Here is a 20,755-nt window from a genome sequence, read left to right on the forward strand (position 1 = left end):
ATAGTGCTTGGCACAGAGTAAGCGATTAACAAATACCAATCAGTCAATCAACCGTATTTATTGAGTGCTTACTGTGTGCACAGCACTGTACTAAGCGCTTGGGAAGTACAAGTTGGCAACATATAGAGACAGTCCCTACCCAACAGTGGGCTCACAGTCTAATAATAACCACAGTTATTATTATTATTTAGAGAATAATTATTATTTATCTAGAGAAGCAGCGTGGCTCAGTGGAAAAGAGCACAGGCTTTGAAGTCTGAAGTCATGGGTTCAAATCCCAGGTCTGCCAATTGCCAGCTGTGTGACTTTGGGCAAGTCACTTCACTTCTCTGGGCCTCAGTTACCTCATCTGTAAAATGAGGATTGACTGTGAGCCCTCTGTGGGACAACCTGATTACTCTGTAGCCTCCCCGGCGCTTAGAACAGTGCTTTGCACATAGTAAGCGCTTAATATATGCCATCATTATTATTATTATTATTGTAGCCTCCCCAGTGCTTAGAACAGTGCTTTGCACATAGTAAGCGCTTAATAAATGCCATCATCATCATTATTATTATTATTGTAGCCTCCCCAGTGCTTAGAACAGTGCTTTGCAAATAGTAAGCGCTTAATAAATGCCATTATTATTATTATTATTATTATTATTATTTATTGATACTTTGGCTTCCAGCGGCTTGGGTGTTGGGTAGAAATAGGGGGGCTTCCTCCCCCCACCATGGTGTGCTGGGGAACACAGGAAGCCTGGCAAGGCTGGGCACTGCCTCCCCATTGCCTTTCTGGTTTTGGAGGAGGCAACGGCTCATTTACTGGGCAATTCCCACCTGTGCGGCTGTGAAACTGGGCCGAGGCGCTGGGGCTATCGGGCTCCGGGCTCGGCTCCTTCAGCTCCACCTCATCGCGGTCGCGAGCCTCTGTCACGGCCTCATCCGGCGTCTCCTGGTGCTCCCAGGATCCTTGCTCCCGCTTGGCATCCCTCCTCACACTCCCAGGAGAAGGAAGGGCAGGAGGAGGATTTGGGAGCGGTGGTGGAGGAGGAGGTGCCCCTTCCCTCAGGGCATAGGTGGGTTTGGCAGCCGCTCGGGCCCGCATCAGGGTAGCAATCTCCTCGTAGAAAGGGCAGGTCCCTGGAGGGCGGCCGGTCCTGGCTTTGCGATAGCTGGTCTGGAGGTTTTTGAACCTGTAGCGACACTGCTCCAGCGTCCGGAGGAAGCCGCGCTCCTGCAGCCGCTCCGCTATGGCCCGGTACACCTGGCTGTTGCGGTGACAGGTCCGGAGCTTCTCGGAGAACGGAGCCTCGCCCAGGATTGCCAGGAAAATCTTGGTTTCCTCGTAGCCCCAGTGCACGCCTGCATACCTCTCATCCTCCACATTGCCCGGCTCTTGGTCTCCCCAGGTCTTCGCTTCCTTCCGTGCCGGGATCTGGCAGGCTTTTCGCTCCCCTCCGGGCCGGGAGCCTCCGGAGCGCTCGCTCTCCTCGGTCCTGGGAAGACCCGGCTTCCATGGGTCTTTCCCGGGCTTCTTGGGTGGGGTTGCATTCGTTCGGGGAACTGGAAATCCTGGGGAGGAAGAGATCGAAAGATCGTCAGGGGCGAGGCCTTGGTGATGGAGGGGATGGGACTTGGGGTGATAACAGTAATCAATCAATCAATCGCATTCATTGAGCGCTGACTGTGTGCAGAGCACTGTACTAAGCGCTTGGGAAGTACAAGTCGGCAACGTATAGAGACAGCCCCTACCCAACAGTGGGCTCAAAGTTGGTTGTAAAGGCCCAAAGTAAGGCACCGGCAACTAAAATTTGGTCTACGCTTGGGAGTCTCTTCTCTTGCGCAGTGGGGAATTTGTAGAAGGAATGTGTGGGGAGAAGAGGAAATTTCTTTTCCCCCCCTCACTTTTTAGGAGCTCTGATGGGCCGGTGTCTAAAAGAGGGTGCTGAGAAAATTAGCGACGAAGGAAAGGGATGTGATGGACTGTAATATCATGGCCTAGTGGATAGAGCATGGGGCTGGGAGTCAGAAGGACCTGGGTTCCAGTCTCAGCTGCACCACTTTGCTGTGTGACCTTGGGCAAGTCACCTCACTTTTTTGTGCCTCAGTTACCTCTCCTGTAAAATGGACATTCAGACTTTGAGCTCCATGGGGGACTTGGGCTGCGTCCAAACTGATTATATTGTATCTACCCCCAGTGCTTAGTAAGCGCATAGTAAGCGCTTAACAAATACCATAATAAAATAAATAAAATGTGACTTGGGTATTTGTTAAACATTATGTGTCCTCTCCCCCTCCTCCCCCTTCCCATCCCCCCGCCTCACCTCTTTTCCCCCCCAAAGCACCTGTATATGTTTGTACATATTTATTACTCTATTTTACTTGTACGTATTTACTATTCTATTTATTTTATTTTGTTAATATGTTTTGTTTTGTGGTCTGTCTTCCCCTTCTAGACTGTGAGCCCGCTGTTGGGTAGGGACTGTCTCTATATGTTGCCAATTTGTACTTCCCAGGCGCTTAGTACAGTGCTCTGCACACAGTAAGTGGTCAATAAATACGACTGAATGAATTAAAGTACCATTCTAAGTGCTGGGGTAGATGCAGAATACCTACGTCAGACACAGGTCCTGTCCCACATGGAACTCACAGGCTAAATAGGAAGGAGAATAGGAAGCGCTTACTACACAATAAATGGTTCAATAAATACCAGTGACTGAATAAGAATTGAGCAAGCGAACAAAGGCTGAATAACAAGAATATACTCAGTTCTATAATGCGAGGTTATACTCTTGACAAACCCCACATGAAGGAAAACGTGGCTTATCAGTGTGCTTGCCTTGTCCAGGGCTGGGTGCCAGCAAAGAAGCATTTCTTTTGCCATTTCATTGAGTTCTTTCATTCATTCATTCAATCGCATTTATTGAGCGCTTACTGTGTGCAGAGCACTGTACTAAGCGCTTGGGAAGTACAAGTTGGCGACATATAGAGACGGTCCCTACCCAACAGCGGACTCACAGTCTAGAAGGGGGAGATGGAGTTCTTCCTAGAGAGACCCACGCAGCCGGAAGAGCGTGGCTCAGTGAAAAAGAGCCCGGGCTTAGGAGTCAGAGGTCATGGGTTCTAATCCCGGCTCCGCCACTTGTCAGCTGTGTGACCTTGGGCAAGTCACTTAACTTCTCTGAGCCTCAGTTACCTCATCTGTAAAACGGGGATTAAGACTGTGAGCCCCACATGGGACAACCTGATCACCTTGTAACCTCCCCAGCGCTTAGAACAGTGCTTTGCACACAGTAAGCGCTTTATAAATGCCATTATTATTATTATTATTAATTCCCCTAACGGTGTCCTCTCCAGTGGAAACCCGCTTCATGAAAAACTGAGCACTGGAAATGTGTAAAGCAGTAGTTTTCGGAAGGCTTTGCTGGGCCGTCTTATGATCGGGTGAGGCTGGCAAGAAGGGAGAAATCCAACGGTTGACATAAACCAAGTCACAATTTCTTAAGTTGTTTGTTCTTTTGAGGGCAAGGGAAGTGACTCAAATGAACTTCTGTTGCACTTTCCTAAGTGCCCAGTACAGTGCTCCTTCCTCCCTTGGCCTCAACAAGTACCATCACCACGGAAGAGCTCAAAGGGAATTTATAATATCAATTTGCAGTAGCACGTTAGACGCACGGGCTTAACTCTGTCCTGTACACAGGAAATTCTTGTGAGCCAGGGGTTCCCTGCTCTTAATTCACCCACTCTGGATAATAATATCCACGATGGTATTTGTTAAGCACTTACTATGTGCCAAGCATGATACTGAGTCCTGGGATAGATACACGATAATCAGGTTGGACACAGTCCCTACCTCACAGGGGACTGGCTCAGAGTCTAAGTGGGAGAGAGAAGTGGTACTGAATTCCCATTTTACGGATGAAGAAATCAAGGCACAGAGAAGTGAAATGAGTTGCCTAGGGTCATAAATTAGGAGAGTGGCAGAGCCAGGAGAGAACATAATTTTTTTAAAAAAGTGCCACCTTTATTCTGGTGTAATATACATCATAAATATCTTCTTGGGAGTTCACACACTGACTGTTCTCCCCCTTCTAGACTGTGAGCCCGCTGTTGGGTAGGGACCGTCTCTATATGTTGCCAACTTGGACTTCCCAAGCGCTTAGTACATTGCTCTGCACACAGTAAGCGCTCAATAAATACGATTGAATGAATGAATGAATGACAGATATGTTGGCAGAGAAGGGGCAGCAGAGATTACTTTCCCCAAATGGGTAATCAGGAATTTAATCTATCAACTCAGTCAGCCAGTCAGTTGTATATATTGAGCACTTACTGTGTGCACTCTACTAGGCGCCTGGAAGAGTACAATATAAGAATAAACAGACATAGTCCCTGCCCACAACGAGCTTACAGTCTAGAGAAGGAGACAGACATTACTATAAATAAATAAATTACAGATATGTGCCTAAGTGTGGTCGGGGTAGGGACTGTCTCTATATGTTGCCAACTTGTACTTCCCAAGCGCTTAGTACAGTGCTCTGCACACAGTAAGCGCTCAATAAATACGATTGATTGATTGATTGATTGATTGATGGGGGATGAACAAAAAGGAGCAAGTCAGGGCGACAAAGAAGGGAGTGGGAGAAGAGCAGGACTTAGTCAGGGAAGGCCTCTTGGAGGAGATAACTCTGCTAGCTCTGTTAACTCTAAAGCGCTTAGTACAGTGCTCTGCCCATGGTGAGAGCTCAGTAAAGACCATCGATTGATTAACTGATGGGCAAGGAGGCACAGAAAAGTACCAGCAGGGCAGGGATGAGCATCTAGCATCTAATCAATCTGCGCATCAAGCAGAAACTCCTCACCCTGGGCTTCCAGGCTGTCCATCCATCCCCTCGCCCCCTCCTCCCTCACCTGCCTTCTCTCCTTCTCCAGCCCAGCCCGCACCCTCCGCTCCTCTGCCGCTAATCTCCTCAGCGTACCTCGTTCTCACCTGTCCCACCATCGTCCCCCTGCCCACATCATCCCCCTGGCCTGGACTGCCCTCCCTCCGCACATCTGCCAAGCTTGCTCTCTTCCTCCCTTCAAGGCCCTACTGAGAGCTCACCTCCTCCAGGAGGCCTTCCCACACTGAGCCCCTTCATTCCTCTCCCCCTCGTCCCCCTTTCTATCCCCCCCATCTTACCTCCTTCCCTTCCCCACAGCACCTGTATATATGTATATATGTTTGTACATATTTATTACTCTATTTATTTATTATTTATTTTACTTGTCCATATCTATCCTATTTATTTTATTTTGTTAGTATGTTTGGTTTTGATCTCGGTCTCCCCCTTTTAGACTGTGAGCCCACTGTTGGGTAGGGACTGCCTCTATATGTTGCCAACTTGTACTTCCCAAGCGCTTAGTACAGTGCTCTGCACACAGTAAGCGCTCAATAAATACGATTGATTGATTGATCTAGGTCTGTCGACTCCCTCCTGACCCGCTTCGGCTGCCTCTGTTTCCCTCTGAGATGTGGCTGTGCCCGCCAGGGCCCCGATAACAGAGAGGGCCTTACCAGAGCGGCTACGGGACTCCCGGGCCCTCAGCCTGAGCTCCGAGCCCTCGGGGCCACCGGGATCCCGGATCTGCTCCTCCAAGCCCCTCCGGTCGCCCCGGCGGCCCCGTAGGCCGGCTTCATCCTCGGCCTCCTCACGCTTCCACCTCCCCGGCTCTCTCAGCTTGGCATCACCAACCCCAGGAGGCAGGACGGGCTGCTTGCGTGGCAGAGCCGAAGCGCGGCCCCTCAGCAGGCTGCCCATCTCCTCGTAGAAGGCGCAGGTGGCGGGCGCGTGGCTGATCCTCGCTTTGCGGTAGCTGGTCTGGAGGTTTTTGAACCGGTAGCGACACTGCTCCAGCGTCCGGAGGAAGCCGCGCTCCCACAGCCGCTCCGCCACGGCCCGGTACACCTGGCGGTTCCGGCGACGGGCCCGCAGCTTTTCGGAAAACTGCGGCTCGCCGAGGATGGCCAGGAAGGTCTTGGTCTCCTCGTAGCCCCAGAGCACCCCCGAGACCTTCGCGTCCTCCACATCCCACTGCTCCCGCTCTTCCCGGCTGTTTCCTTCCTTCCTTGCGGACGGAGAGCCGGGTCTCACCGGCTCCTCGGCTGGAGGGGAGCCTCTCGGGGTCTCTCTGCGGTTGGAAACCTGGAGATCGGGGTCCCACGGCTCTCTTCCTGGCTCCAGCGGGGAGACGCTGGATTTGGGGACGGGGCGCTCTGCAAACGAGGGACACGTTGCCACTTCAAAGTTCCCCGTGAGGATCGGGGACAGATTTCAATCAGATCAACAATGCCAAAGTCGCAGCGTGGCACCGAGAAGCCGCGTGGTTTAGTGGATATAGCACGGGCTTGGGAGTCAGAAGGACTTGGGTTCTAATCCCGGCTCCGCCACATAATCTTTTAGACTGTGAGCCCACTGTTGGGTAGGGACTGTCTCTATATGTTGCCAACTTGGACTTCCCAAGTGCTTAGTACAGTGCTCTGCACACAGCAAGCGCTCAATAAATACGATTGATGATGATGATGATGATGATGCTCTGCACACAGTAAGCGCTCAACAAATATGATTGATTGATTGATTGATAATCTGCTGTGTGACCTTGGGCAAGTCACTTCACTTCTCTGGGTCTCATTTACCTCATCTGTAAAATGGGGATTAAGAGTGTGAGCCCCATGTGGGACAGGGACTGTGTCCAACCTGATGACCTGTATCTAGACTGTGAGCCCTTTGTGGATAGGGATTGTCTCTCTTTGTTGCTGAACTGTACTTTCCAAGCACTTAGTACAGTGCTCTCCACACAATAAGCGCTCAATAAATGACCTTCTAGACTGTGAGCCCACTGTTGGGTAGGGACTGTCTCTGTATGTTGCCAACTTGTACTTCCCAAGCGCTTAGTACAGTGCTCTGCACACAGTAAGTGCTCAATAAATACGATTGATTGATTGAATGAATCTACCCCAGAGCTTAGTACAGTGCTCTGCACACAGTAAGCGCTCAATAAATACGATTGATTGATTGATTGATTGATTGATTGACTGAATGAATCTACTCCAGAGCTTAGAACAGTGCTTGGCACATAGAAAGCACTAAACGAGTACCACGATTGTTATTGTTAATTATTATTACCCACCCGCAGCCCCACGCCTCCGTCCACTTCCCAACCCTCAGCTTCTTATTCGGCGGGAAAAGCATCCTTACCAGGAGGGATCTCATTCGCCTGGTGTTCCTGACCGATGTCCCCGTAGAGGTTCTTCCGAGCAGGGCTCAGGTGGCCCGGGAATTCCTGGGAGAGATACAAGGGCACGGGCTCACAGGCCCCCAAACCACCCAAGACCCTCACTCAGTCCTTGCTGGTGGGGAGCTAACGCACCCGCCCATCTGAGGAAGCTGGAAGGAGACAACTCAGGAGGGGAAATGGAGAAGATTCAGGGCAATCGGGGGTGTCCGGAAAAAGGGAGCCCCTACAAAAGAGGCCACCGACCTTAGCGAACACGAGGACAGGAAACGACGGAGGGAGGAAAGCTCTACGGGACGGGAAGACAACAGGGACACAAGATAGCAGCAAAGGTGCGACCCCTAGACTGTAAGCTCATTGTGGGCGGGGAATGTGTCTGTTTATTGTTCTAGTGAACTCTCACATGCGCTTAGTGCTGTGCTTCGCACACAGCGAGCACTCAACAAATACGATCGAATGAATGAATAAATCCCAAAAAGCGCCGAACCAACCGGAGCTCACCTGGGATTCGGCTGGCATCTCCCGGTCACTGGCACTCGTCACCGTGGGCAGGGTGAGCGCAGCTGAGGAAAAAGGAGCCATTATGGCCTCAGCTCTCAGTTTTTGAAACCGGACCCTCCCTAATTCTAATAGCATCTGTTTTTTTCTCAGTTTAAACAAAAAGCATCCTTGTGCTCCCTGAGGATTTTATATTTTCATTTCCTTCTAAATTTGACTGGATATTATTATAGAGAAGAAGCGTGGCTCAGTGGAAAGAGCACGGGCTTTGGAGTCAGAGGTCACAGGTTCAAATCCTGGCTCTGCCAATTGTCAGCTGTTTGACTTTGGGCAAGTCACTTCACTTCGCTGGGCCTCAGTACCTCATTCTCTGGGCCTCGGTGGCCCTACTGAGAGCTCACCTCCTCCAGAAGGCCTTCCCAGACTGAGCCCCCTCCTTCCTCTCCCCCTCCTCCCCCTTTCCACCCCCCCGTATTACCTCCTTCCCTTCCCCACAGCACCTGTATATATGTTTGTACGTATTTATTACTCTATTTATTTTACTTGTACATATCTATTCTATTTATTTTATTTTGTTAATATGTTTTGTTTTGTTCTCTGTCTGCCCCTTCTAGACTGTGAGCCCACTGTTGGGTAGGGACCGTCTCTATGTGTTGCCATCTTGTACTTTCCAAGCGCTTAGTACAGTGCTCTGCACACAGTAAGCGCTCAATAAATACGATTGAATGAATGAATGACTCCAAAGCCCGTGCTCTTCCCACCGAGCCACGCTGCTTCTCATGGTGCTTATGGCATTTGTTAAGCACGTACTATGCCAGGTACTGTAGTAAGCTAACCCAAGTGCTTAGAACGGTGCCTGGCACATAGTAAGCACTGAACAAATACCTACCCCCCAAAAAAAAATGAAAATCAATCAATCATATTTATTGAGCGCTTACTGTGTGCAGAGCACTGTACTAAGCACTTGGGAAGTACAAGTTGGCAACATATAGAGACAGTCCCTACCCAACAGTGGGCTCGCAGTCTAGAAGGGGGAGACAGAGAACAAAACGAAACATATTAACAAAATAAAATAAATAGAATAGATATGTACAAGTACAATAAATAAATAAATAGAGTAATAAATATGTACAAACGTACCATTGATTGACTGTGATTGGGACAGCCCGTTACCATGTCACTGAAAGCTCCAAAACAGGGGCTACAGTGTGGCTCAGTGGAAAGAGCCCAGGCTTGGGAGTCAGAGGTCATGGGTTCTAATCCCAGCTCCGCCACTTATCAGCTGTGTGACTTCGGGCAAGTCACTTAACTTCTCTGGGCCTCATTTACCTCATCTGGAAAATGGGGATGAAGACTGTGAGCCCCACATGGGACAACCTGATTACCTTGTATCTCCCCCAGAGCTTAGAACAGTGCTTGGTACATAGTATACACTTAACAAATACCAAAATTATTATTATTATTTACTGAGCATGTACTCATTCATTCATTCACTCATTCATTCATATTTACTGAGCGCTTATTATGTGCAGAACACTGTAATAAGCACTTGGAAAGTCGGTGCAGAACCTTCTGCTAACCCTTGGGAAAGTAATAACACTTACAGCATTTCATTCATTCATTCATTCATTCAATCGTATTTATTGAGCGCTTACTGTGTGCAGAGCACTGTACTAAGCGCTTGGGAAGTACAAGTTGGCAACATAGAGACGGTCCCTACCTAACAGTGGGCTCACAGTCTAGAAGGGGGAGACAGAGAACAAAACAAAACATATTAACAAAATAAAATAATTAGAAGAAATATGTACAAATAAAATAAATAGAGTAATAAATACGTACATTTGTTAAGCGCATACTGAGTGCCAGGCACTGTACTAAGTGCTGGTGGATACAAGCAAATCGGGTTGGATGCAGTCCCTGTCAATCAATCAATCAATCAATCATGTTTATTGAGTGCTTACTGTGTGCAGAGCACTGTACTAAGCGCTTGGGAAGTACAAGTTGGCGACACATAGAGACAGTCCCTACCCAACAGTGGGCTCACAGTCTAGAAGGGGGAGACAGAGAACAAAACAAAACATATTAACAAAATAAAATAATTAGAATAAATATGTACAAATAAAATAAATAGAGTAATAAATAAGTACATTTGTTAAGCGCATACTGAGTCCCAGGCACTGTACTAAGTGCTAGGGTGGATAAAAGCAAATCGGGTTGGATGCAGTCCCTGTCAATCAATCAATCAATCGTATTTATTGAGCGCTTACTGTATGCAGAGCACTGTACTAAGCGCTTGGGAAGTACAAGTTGGCGACACATAGAGACAGTCCCTACCCAACAGTGGGCTCACAGCCTCAATCCCCGCTTTCCAGATGAGGTAACTGAGGCCCAGAGAAGTGAAGTGATTTGCCCAAGGTCACACAGCAGACAAGTGGCAGGGCCGGGATTAGAACCCATGACCTTCTGATTCCCAGGCCCGCGTTCTATCCACTCCGCCATGCTGCTTCTACAAAAGAGTACCAAAGAGTGAGCAGGCACAATCCCCCAGCGATGCTTCCACCATCCGCTGTCCATCTCTGGGATCTCCTCCCCTCTCGATCAAATCAATCGATCGATCAATCAACGATCAAATCAATTAATCAATTAATCAATCAGGACCTCCGAGTCTTACCCCTTTCCTGGAGACTCTGAGGCTCTTCCTTGGGGCTCACTGGCTCCTCCGGTCCCGGATCTCTGGTTACCGTCTCCTGGGGTTCCCCTTCTGGCTTCACTCCTGAGGGGTCTAATTCAGTGCACTGAGGCTTCCAAACTTTTCCCGGGGACCTGGGTTCTTCAGAGAGTACTTCCGGCCCCTGCACCCGGACAGTCACCTGGGAAGAGTCCCAATTTAATCACCCTAACGGTCTCATGTGGTGGACGGTTCCGCGAGGCCGGCTAAAACCCTCCAGAGAGAGAGACGACGGGCACGAATTCATTCATTCATTCATTCAATCGTATTTATTGAGCGCTTACTGTGTGCAGAGCACTGTACTAAGCGCTTGGGAAGTCCAAGTTGGCAACATCTAGAGACGGTCCCTACCCAACAGTGGGCTCGAAGCGGGAGACAGAGAACGAAACAAAACATATTAACAAAATAAAATAAGAAGAATAAATGTGTACAAGTAAAATAAATAAATAGGGTAATAAATATGTACAAACGTATATACATATATACAGGTGCTGTGGGGAAGGGAAGGAGGTAAGATGGGGGGATGGAGAGGAGGACGAGGGGGAGAGGAAGGAGGGGGCTCAGTGTGGGAAGGCCTCCTGGAGGAGGTGAGCTCTCAGTAGGGCTTTGAAGGGAGGAAGAGAGCTAGCTTGGCGGATCCCTTCCCCACAGCACCTGTACATATGTATATATGTTTGTACGTATTTATTACTCTATTTCTTTATTTTACTTGTACATAACTATTCTATTTATTTTATTTTGTTACTATGTTTGGTTTTGTTCTCTGTCTCCCCCTTCTAGACTGTGAGCCCACTGTTGGGTAGGGACCGTCTCTAGATGTTGCCAACTTGCACTTCCCAAGAGCTTAGTACAGTGCTCTGCACACAGTTAAGTGCTCAATAAATATGATCGATTGATTAGAGGGAGGGCATTCCAGGCCAGGGGAGCATCTGGGCCGGGGGTCGATGGCGGGACAGGCGAGAACGAGCCACGGTGAGGAGATTAGCGGCAGAGGAGCGGAGGGTGCGGGCTGGGCTGGAGACGGAGAGAAGGGAGGTGAGGTAGGAGGGGGCGAGGGGATGGATGGACAGCCTGGAAGCCCAGGGTGAGGAGTTTCTGCCTGATGCGTAGGTTGATTGGTAGCCACTGGAGATTTCTGAGGAGGGGAGTACCATGCCCAGAGCGTTTCTGGACAAAGACAATCCGGGCAGCGGCGTGAAGTATGGATTGACGAGGGGAGAGACAGGAGGATGGGAGATCGGAGAGGAGGCTGATACAGTAATCCAGACGGGATAGGATGAGAGCTTGACAGAGCAGGGTAGAGGTTTGGATGGACAGAAACCGGCGAGACATTCCGCGGGGCACACTGGGGGTGGCTGTGAAAGTAGCCCCTTCCTTACGTCCCCAAATGGGGCATCCTAAGGATCGGTAACGTCTTATACATTCAGTATCTTCCAGATATTCTTGACTGTAGACTGCCAGCGCGTCATGGGCAAGGAACGTGCCCACTAATTCAAGTGCACATAGTAAGTGCTCAATAAATACTACTGATTGATTGATTGAGAGTCTGGGGACTGCCAGCTTGTCATGGGCAAGGTACATGCCCGCTAATTCAGTTGTACTCCCCCAAGTGCACATAGTAAGTGCTCAATAAATCCTACTGATTGATTGATTGAGAGTCTGGGGACTGCCAGCTTGTCATGGGCAAGGTACATGCCCGCTAATTCAGTTGTACTCCCCCAAGTGCACATAGTAAGTGCTCAATAAATCCTACTGATTGATTGATTGAGAGTCTGGGGACTGCCAGCTTGTCATGGGCAAGGAACATGCCCGCTAATTCAGTTGTACTCCCCCAAGTGCACATAGTAAGTGCTCAATAAATCCTACTGATTGACTGATTGAGAGTCTGGGGACTGCCAGCTTGTCACGGGCAAGGAACGTGCCCGCTAATTCAGTTGTACTCCTCCAAGTGCACATAGTAAGTGCTCAATAAATCCTACTGATTGATTGATTGAGAGTCTGGGGACTGCCAGCTTGTCACGGGCAAGGAACGTGCCCGCTATTTCAGTTGTACTCCTCCAAGTGCACATAGTAAGTGCTCAATAAATACTACTGATTGATTGATTGAGAGTCTGGGGACTGCCAGCTTGTCATGGGCAAGGAACATGCCCGCTAATTCAGTTGTACTCCCCCAAGTGCACATAGTAAGTGCTCAATAAATCCTACTGATTGATTGATTGAGAGTCTGGGGACTGCCAGCTCGTCATGGGCAAGGAACGTGCCCACTAATTCAGTTGTACTCCCCCAAGTGCACATAGCAAGTGCTCAATAAATATTACTGATTGATTGATTGAGAGTCTGAAGAGCAGGTGATATCCTATTAAGGCAAGTAGACTGTCTAGGAAGAATGAAAGACCCCAGACAATTCCTTCACTCTTCAGTGGAGTGGAGAAATGGGCCATCCCCCTGAAAGATTGGGGATGACGAAATTAAAATGGGGCAAAAAGGTCTAATAAGAGAGGTCTATAACTGAGAGCTCACCTCCTCCAGGAGGCCTTCCCAGACTGAGGCCCCTCCGCCCTCTCCCCGTCACCCCTGCCTTACCTCCTTCCCCTCCCCACAGCACCTGTATATATGCATATATGTTTGTATGTATTTATTACTCTATTTATTTTACTTGTACATATTTATTTCTATTTATTTTATTTTGTTAATATGCTTTGTTTTGTTCTCTGTCTCCCCCTCCTAGACTGTGAGCCCACTGTTGGGTAGGGACCGTCTCTATATGTTGCCAACTTGGACTTCCCAAGCACTTAGTACAGTAAGCGCTCAATAAATGCGACTGAATGAATGAATAATAATAATAATAATGGAATTTATTAAGCGCTTACTATGTGCAAAGCACTGTTCTAAGCGCTGTACTTTTCAGGGTTTCCTGGAGAATCCTTACCAAGGCCACATCTCCTCCAAGAGGCCTTCCCTCACTATGCCCCTCTTTCCTCCTCTCCCGCTCCCTTCGGCGTCGCCCTGACTTGCTCCCTTTGTTCACCATCATCATCAATCGTATTAATTAAGCGCTTACTGTGTGCAGAGCACTGTACTAAGCGCTTGGGAAGTTCATCCCCCTTCGCAGCCCCACAGCCCTGACGTCCGTATCTGTAATTCATTTATTTCTATTTATGTCTGTCTCCCCACCTCTAGGCTGTGAGCTCGTTGTGGGCAGGGAATGGGTCTCTTTATTGTTGCATTGTACTCTCCCAAGCGCTTAGCACAGTGCTCTACAAACGGTAAGCACTCAATAAATATGACCGACTGACTGAATGAATGGTGCCGGAAAAACCCTGCTAAGTAATTTGACAGCAGAGAGCTGCTGGGAGGAGGTAGAATGGGCATCGCTGCAGAACACCACACCACGGAACGAGAAAGCTGAATCTAACTGCGCTCTCCCAAGCGCTTAGTACAGTGCTTTGCATCCAGTAAGCCCTCAATAAATACAATTGAATGAATGAAGGAAACTAGAAATGTAGAACTGGACTATATTGCCCCCCCTCCCCACTCAGATTCATTCATTTATTCAATCATATATACTGAGTGCTTACTATGTGCAAAGCACATAGTGTACTATGTACACAAAGAGTACTATGTGTACTCTCCCTAAGCGCTTGGGAGAGTACAATACAAAGGCAAATAGATACATTCTCTGCCCACGGTGAGTTCACAGTCTAGAGGGGGAGACAGACATGAATCATCATCATCATCATCATCATCAATCGTATTTATTGAGCGCTTACTGTGTGCAGAGCACTGTACTAAGCGCTTGGGAAGTACAAGTTGGCAACATATAGAGACAGTCCCTACCCAACAGTGGGCTCACAGTCTAAAAGGGGGAGACAGAGAACAAAACCAAACATACTAACAAAATAAAATAAATAGAATAGATATGTACAAGTAAAATAAATAGAGTAATAAATATGTACAAACATATATACATATATACAGGTGCTGTGGGGAAGGGAAGGAGGTAAGATGAATGAATATACATAAACAGATAAATAAATAAGTTCACAGTGTAGAGGGGGAGACAGACATGAATATACATAAATAAATAGATAAATAAATAAGTTCACAGTGTAGAGGGGGAGACGGACATGAATACACATAAATAAATAGATAAATAAATAAGTTCACAGTGTAGGGGGGAGACAGACATGAATATACATAAATGAATAGATAAATAAATAAGTTCACAGTGTAGGGGGGAGACGGACATGAACATACATAAATAAATAAATAAATACATAAATAAGTTTACAGTGTAAAGGGGGAGACAGACATGAATATACATAAATAAATAGATAAATAAATAAGTTCACAGTGTAAAGGGGGAGACAGAGATGAATATACATAAATAAATAGATAAATAAATAAGTTCACAGTGTAGGGGGGAGACAGACATGAATATACATAAATAAATAGATAAATAAATAAGTTCACAGTGTAAAGGGGGAGACAGACATGAATATACATAAATAGATAAATAAATAAGTTCACAGTGTAAAGGGGGAGACAGACATGAATATACATAAATAAATAGATTAATAAAAAAATTACCGACATACACATATGTGCCATGGGGCTGGGAAGGAGGCTGAAGTCAGGGTGATGCAGAAGGGAGTGGGAGAAGAGGGGAGGAGGGCTTAGGCAGGGAAGGCTTCCCGGAGGAGATGGGCCTTTAATAAGGCTTTGAAGTGGGGGAGAGCATTTATCTGCCTGATGTGAGGTAGGAGGGGGCAAGGTGATTGAGTGCTTTAAAGCCAAGGGTGAGGAGTTTTGTTTGATGCGGAGATGGATGGGCAACCACTGGAGTTTCTTGAGGAGCGGGGAAACACGTTCTAACCGTTTCTGAAGGAAAATGATCCGGGTAGCAGAGTTGGGTATGGAGAGACAGGAGGCAGGGAGATCAGCAAGTAATCAATCAATCAATCAATCATATTTATTGAGCGCTTACTGTGTGCAGAGCACTGTACTAAGCGCTTGGGAAGTACAAGTTGGCAACATATAGGGACAGTCCCTACCCAACAGTAATAATAATAATAATAATAATAATAATAATGGCATTTGTTAAGCGCTTACTATGTGTACAGCACTGTTCTAAGCGCTGGGGAGGATACAAGGCGATCAGGTTGTCCCACGGGGGGCTCACGGTCTTCATCCCCGTTTTCCAGATGAGGAAACTGAGACCCAGAGAAGTGAAGTGACTTGCCCAAAGTCACCCAGCTGACAAGCGGCGGAGCTGGGATTCGAACCTGTGACCTCTGGCTCCCAAGCCCGGGCTCTTTCCACTGAGCCACGCTGCTTCTTTCAATAACGGGTACCATGATACGCGCTTCAATACCACATTTACTGTTATAGCATGTTATTAGAATATGTATACATCAGTGTACATGTTAATAAATACTAATAATAATGGGTACCATGACACGCACTTCAATACCACATTTACATTTACATTTACAGAGAAGCAGCATGGCTCAGTGGAAAGAGCACAGGCTTTGGAGTCAGAGGTCATGGGTTCAAATCCCGGCTCTGCCAATTCTCAGCTGTATGACTTTGGGCAAGTCACTTAACTTCTCTGTGCCTCAGTTACCTCATCTGTAAAATGGGGATGAAGACTGGGAGCCCCCCGTGGGACAACCTGATCACCTTGTAACCTCCCCAGCGCTTAGAACAGCGCTTTGCACATAGTAAGCGCTTAATAAATGCCATCATTATTATTATTATTTACTATTGTATCATGTTATTATAATAACAGATATATTGATGTGCCTATTCCTAGATATTCACAATAACAAGTACCATAATTCTTGTGGTGTTATTATGCCATCACAGAACTGCCAATGACAGAGAAGCCAGCGTGGCTCAGTGGAAAGAGCCCGGGCTTTGGAGTCAGATGTCATGGGTTCAAGTCCCGGCCCCGCCACTTGTCAGCCGTGTGACTTTGGGCAAGTCACTTCACTTCTCTGCGCCTCAGTTCCCTCATCTGTAAAATGGGGATGAAGACTGTGAGCCCCCCGTGGGACAACCTGATCACCTTGTAACCTCCCTAGCACTTAGAACAGTGCTTTGCACATTGTAAGCACTTAATAAATGCCATCATTATTATTATTATTTACTATTTTATCATGTTATTATAATAACAGATATATTGATGTGCCTATTCCTAGATATTCACAATAACAAGCACCATAATTCTTGTGGTGTTATTATGCCGTCACAGAACTGCCAATGACAGAGAAGCAGCGTGGCTCAGTGGAAAGAGCGTGGGCTTTGGAGTCAGAGGTCATGGGTTCAAGTTCCGGCCCCGCCAATTGTCAGCTGTGTGACTTTGGGCAAGTCACTTCACTTCTCTGTGCCTCAGTTCCCTCATCTGTAAAATGGGGATGAAGACTGGGAGCCCCCCATGGGACAACCAGATCACCTTGTAACCTCCCTAGCGCTTAGAACAGTGCTTTGCACATTGTAAGCACTTAATAAATGCCATCATTATTATTATTATTTACTATTTTATCATGTTACTATAATAACAGATATATTGATGTGCCTATTCCTAGATATTCACAATAACAAGCACCATAATTCTTGTGGTGTTATTATGCCGTCACAGAACTGCCAATGACAGAGAAGCAGCGTGGCTCAGTGGAAAGAGCGCGGGCTTTGGAGTCAGAGGTCATGGGTTCAAGTTCCGGCCCCGCCAATTGTCAGCTGTGTGACTTTGGGCAAGTCACTTCACTTCTCTGTGCCTCAGTTCCCTCATCTGTAAAATGGGGATGAAGACTGTGAGCCCCCCGTGGGACCACCTGATCACCTTGTAACCTCCCTAGCGCTTAGAACAGTGCTTTGCACATAGTAAGCGCTTAATAAATGCCATCATTATTATTATTTACTATTGTATCATGTTATTATAATAACAGATATATTGATGTGCCTATTCCTAGATATTCACAATAACAAGTACCATAATTCTTGTGGTGTTATTATGCCGTCAAAGAATTGCCAATGACATGAGGGGGGAGTTGAGCTGTAGTGCCCGTCCTCTCGTTCTCCACAGGGCCTCCATTTTCAGAGAGACATCTCTCTGTCTCTGTGTGTGTGTCTCTCTCTCTCTCTCACACACACGCACCCCCTCCCTGATACAATAATCAGGGTGGGAGAGGATAAGTGCTTGCATTAATATGGTAGCAGATTGGGTGGAGAGGTAGGGGTGAACTTTAGCGACGAGAACCAGAGCAGTCAGAGAACCAGAACCCGTCCCGCTCCAGCCCGACGCTCCTGACACACTCTGGACAGGCGACTAAGCTCACTGACGAGTCTCCCAATTTTGTTACAACTCGTCTCTCCCAAGGGCTTAGTACAGTGCTCAGCACACAGTCGGCGCTCAACGAACACCACGGATTAATCGGTTGATTTTCGGGCATTTATATTTTATTTTTATAACAATTATTTCATCTTGGAGAGATCCAACTATATGCAGAACCGCGGCAGGCTTATAGCCGGCACACGGAGTAACACCCGGGCCTGGGAACTCCAGTGGCGGAACCGAAGCATGGAAGTTACCCAACCTCCAAGGTCACTTGGCATCAAGGGTTGCTACTGTCGAATTGTTGAAGGACTGTTGAAGGATTCAAGTGATTCAAGCGGGAGGCACTAACAGAAAAGCAAAACTACAAAGAAAATAGAGTTTCAGAATCCTCCACTGGCTCTGAAGCAGCGTGGCCTAATGGACAGATCAGGGGCCCGAGAGTCATTCGATCGTATTTATTGAGCGCTTTCCGTGTGCAGAGCACTGTACTAAGCGCTTGGGAAGTACAAGTTGGCAACATACAGAGACGGTCCCTACCCAACAGCGGGCTCACAGTCTAGTCAGAAGGACCTGGGTTCTAATCCTGGCCATTCATCCGCTGTGTGACTTTGGGCAAGTCACTTCGTTTCTCTATGCCTCCATACCTTCATCTGTAGAACGGGGATTAAGACTGGGAGCCCTGCGTGGGACACGGACTTTATCCAACCCCAGTTATCTCGCATCTACCCCAGTGCTCAGTGCTTAAAAATATCACGATTATTATTCTCATTATTATGACCTCATCTGTAAAATGGGGATTAAGACTGTGAGCCCCACGTGCGACGACCTGATCACCTTTTATCCCCCCAGCACTTAGAACATAGTGAGCGCTTACCAAATACCATTATTATTATTATCCCCACTAATCTCTCGCCTGTCCCGCCATCGACCCCCGGCCCACGTCATCCCCCGGGCCCGGAATGCCCTCCCTCTGCCCATCCGCCAAGCTAGCTCTCTTCCTCCCTTCAAGGCCCTACTGAGAGCTCACCTCCTCCAGGAGGCCTTCCCACACTCAGCCCCTTCCTTCCTCTCCCCCTCGCCCCCTTTTCCATCCCCCCATCTTACCTCCTTCCCTTCCCCACACCACCTGTATATATGTATATATGTTTGTACATATTTATTACTCTATTTATTTTACGTGTACATGTCTATTCTATTTTATTTTGTTAGTATGTTTGGTTTTGTTCTCTGTCTCCCCCTTTTAGACTGTGAGCCCACTGTTGGGCAGGGACTGTATGTGTTGCTAACTTGTACTTCCCAAGTGCTTAGTACAATGCTCTGCACACAGTAAGCGCTCAATAAATACGATTGATGATGATGATGATGATAATCTAGTGTCTCTGCTGTCTTCCCCATCACGGTTAAGAAAACAGACCGTCGGGATGTATCCGCCTCACCTGGCGTCCCCGTCTCCTGGGATCTCTCTCCAAATCCTCCACAAGGGCCACCGCTTCCTCCCCGCTCTCCGGACGGCGGTCCCATACGGGAGCCTGGATCTCCTCCGGCAGGATGCTGAGGAACTGCTCCAGCACCAGCTGCTCCAGGATCTGCTCCTTCGTGCGCCTCTCCGGCCTCAGCCACCGACGGCAGAGCTCCCGGAGTCGGCCGAGAGCCTCGAGGGGCCCGGCTGCTTCCCGGTAGCGGAAACGTCTGAAGCGCCGACGGGAGGCCTCGGGGCCGGGGTCATCTCCACACGGGGTGGGCTCCTGTCCCCATGGCAAGTCTTCTTCCAGCTTGACTATCACGAGTCCCTCCTGCTCCAGCAGGCCCCGGGCTACTGCCATCACCCCCGTAGGGGCTCGGGAGGGAGGGTGGAGGCCTCCCTCGGGCTGGGGTCTGGGTTCTTCAGTCACATCTGTGGCCCGTGAATCTGCCGACTTGTACTTCCCAAGCGCTTAAGCGATCAATAAATACGATCGAATGAATGGATGAATGAGTTCTCCTCCTCCAGTTGGTCAGCTTCGCCCTGGAGACAGAGACAGTGTGAGCAAAGGACACCTCGAAATCTCAGACGATGATGATGATGGCATTTGTTAAGCGCTTACTATGTGCAAAGCACTGTTCTCAGCGCTGGGGGGATACAATGCGATCAAGGTGTCCCACGTGGGGCTCACGGTCTTAATCCCCATTTTTTACAGATGAGGTAACTGAGGCCCAGAGAAGTGAAGTGACTTGCCCAAGGTCACACAGCTGACAATTGGTGGAGCCGGGATATGAACCCATGACCTCTGACTCCAAAGCCCGGGCTCTTTCCACTGAGCCTAACGTATAGTATAGGTAACGTATAACGTATAGAGAGTACTAATAAATATATAATAAACAATAATGGCATTTATAAAGCGCTTACTATGTGCAAAGCACTGTTCTAAGTGCTGGGGAGGTTACACGGTGATCAGGTTGTCCCTGACTTGTGGTGGAGCTGGGATTCGAACCCACGACCTCTGACTCCAAAGCCCGGGCTCCTTCCGCTGAGCCACGCTGCTTCTCTAGGACGAGGAATCCTTAGAGGATTTTTTATGGTATTTGTTAAGTTCTATGAGTCAGTCTTATCCGTTTTACAGATGAGGTAACTGAGGCACAGAAGAGTGACGTGACTTGTCCGGGGGCACACGGCAGACAGGTGGCGGAGCCGGGATTAGAACCCGGGTCGCCCCGTCTCCCAGGCCCGTGCTCTATCCACCAAGCCGTGCTGCTTCAGAGTTCTCCTGAATAATAATGATAATGATGGCATTTATTAAGCGCTTACTGTATGCAAAGCACTATTCTAAGCGCTGGGGAGGTTACAAAGTGATCAGGTTGTCCCACGTGGGGCTCACAGTCTTAATCCTCATTTTACAGATGAGGTAACTGAGGTACAGAGAAGTGAAGTGACTTGCCCAAAGTCACCCAGC

At 48.0% G+C, this 20,755-nt stretch overlaps 1 protein-coding gene across 1 annotated transcript in view; it reads right to left on the reverse strand.

Moving 5' to 3' along the window:
• The window catches only part of LOC119928760 (zinc finger and SCAN domain-containing protein 29-like), a 29,172-nt gene extending 9,378 nt beyond the window's left edge, over window positions 1-19,794 (reverse strand). Inside the window, exons 1-6 of the mRNA XM_038747274.1 lie at window positions 19,262-19,794; window positions 10,430-10,628; window positions 7,762-7,823; window positions 7,224-7,308; window positions 5,468-6,241; window positions 823-1,557 (exon numbers count right to left, since the gene is read on the reverse strand). Coding sequence (XP_038603202.1) covers window positions 823-1,557; window positions 5,468-6,241; window positions 7,224-7,308; window positions 7,762-7,823; window positions 10,430-10,628; window positions 19,262-19,648 — 2,242 coding nt within the window. The 5' untranslated portion in view covers window positions 19,649-19,794. The remainder of the gene's footprint in view (window positions 1-822; window positions 1,558-5,467; window positions 6,242-7,223; window positions 7,309-7,761; window positions 7,824-10,429; window positions 10,629-19,261) is intronic.
• Window positions 19,795-20,755: the final 961 nt, after the last annotated feature.

Source organism: Tachyglossus aculeatus, chromosome 5, assembly GCF_015852505.1.
Source record: "Tachyglossus aculeatus isolate mTacAcu1 chromosome 5, mTacAcu1.pri, whole genome shotgun sequence".
Classification (NCBI taxonomy): Eukaryota; Metazoa; Chordata; class Mammalia; order Monotremata; family Tachyglossidae; genus Tachyglossus; species Tachyglossus aculeatus.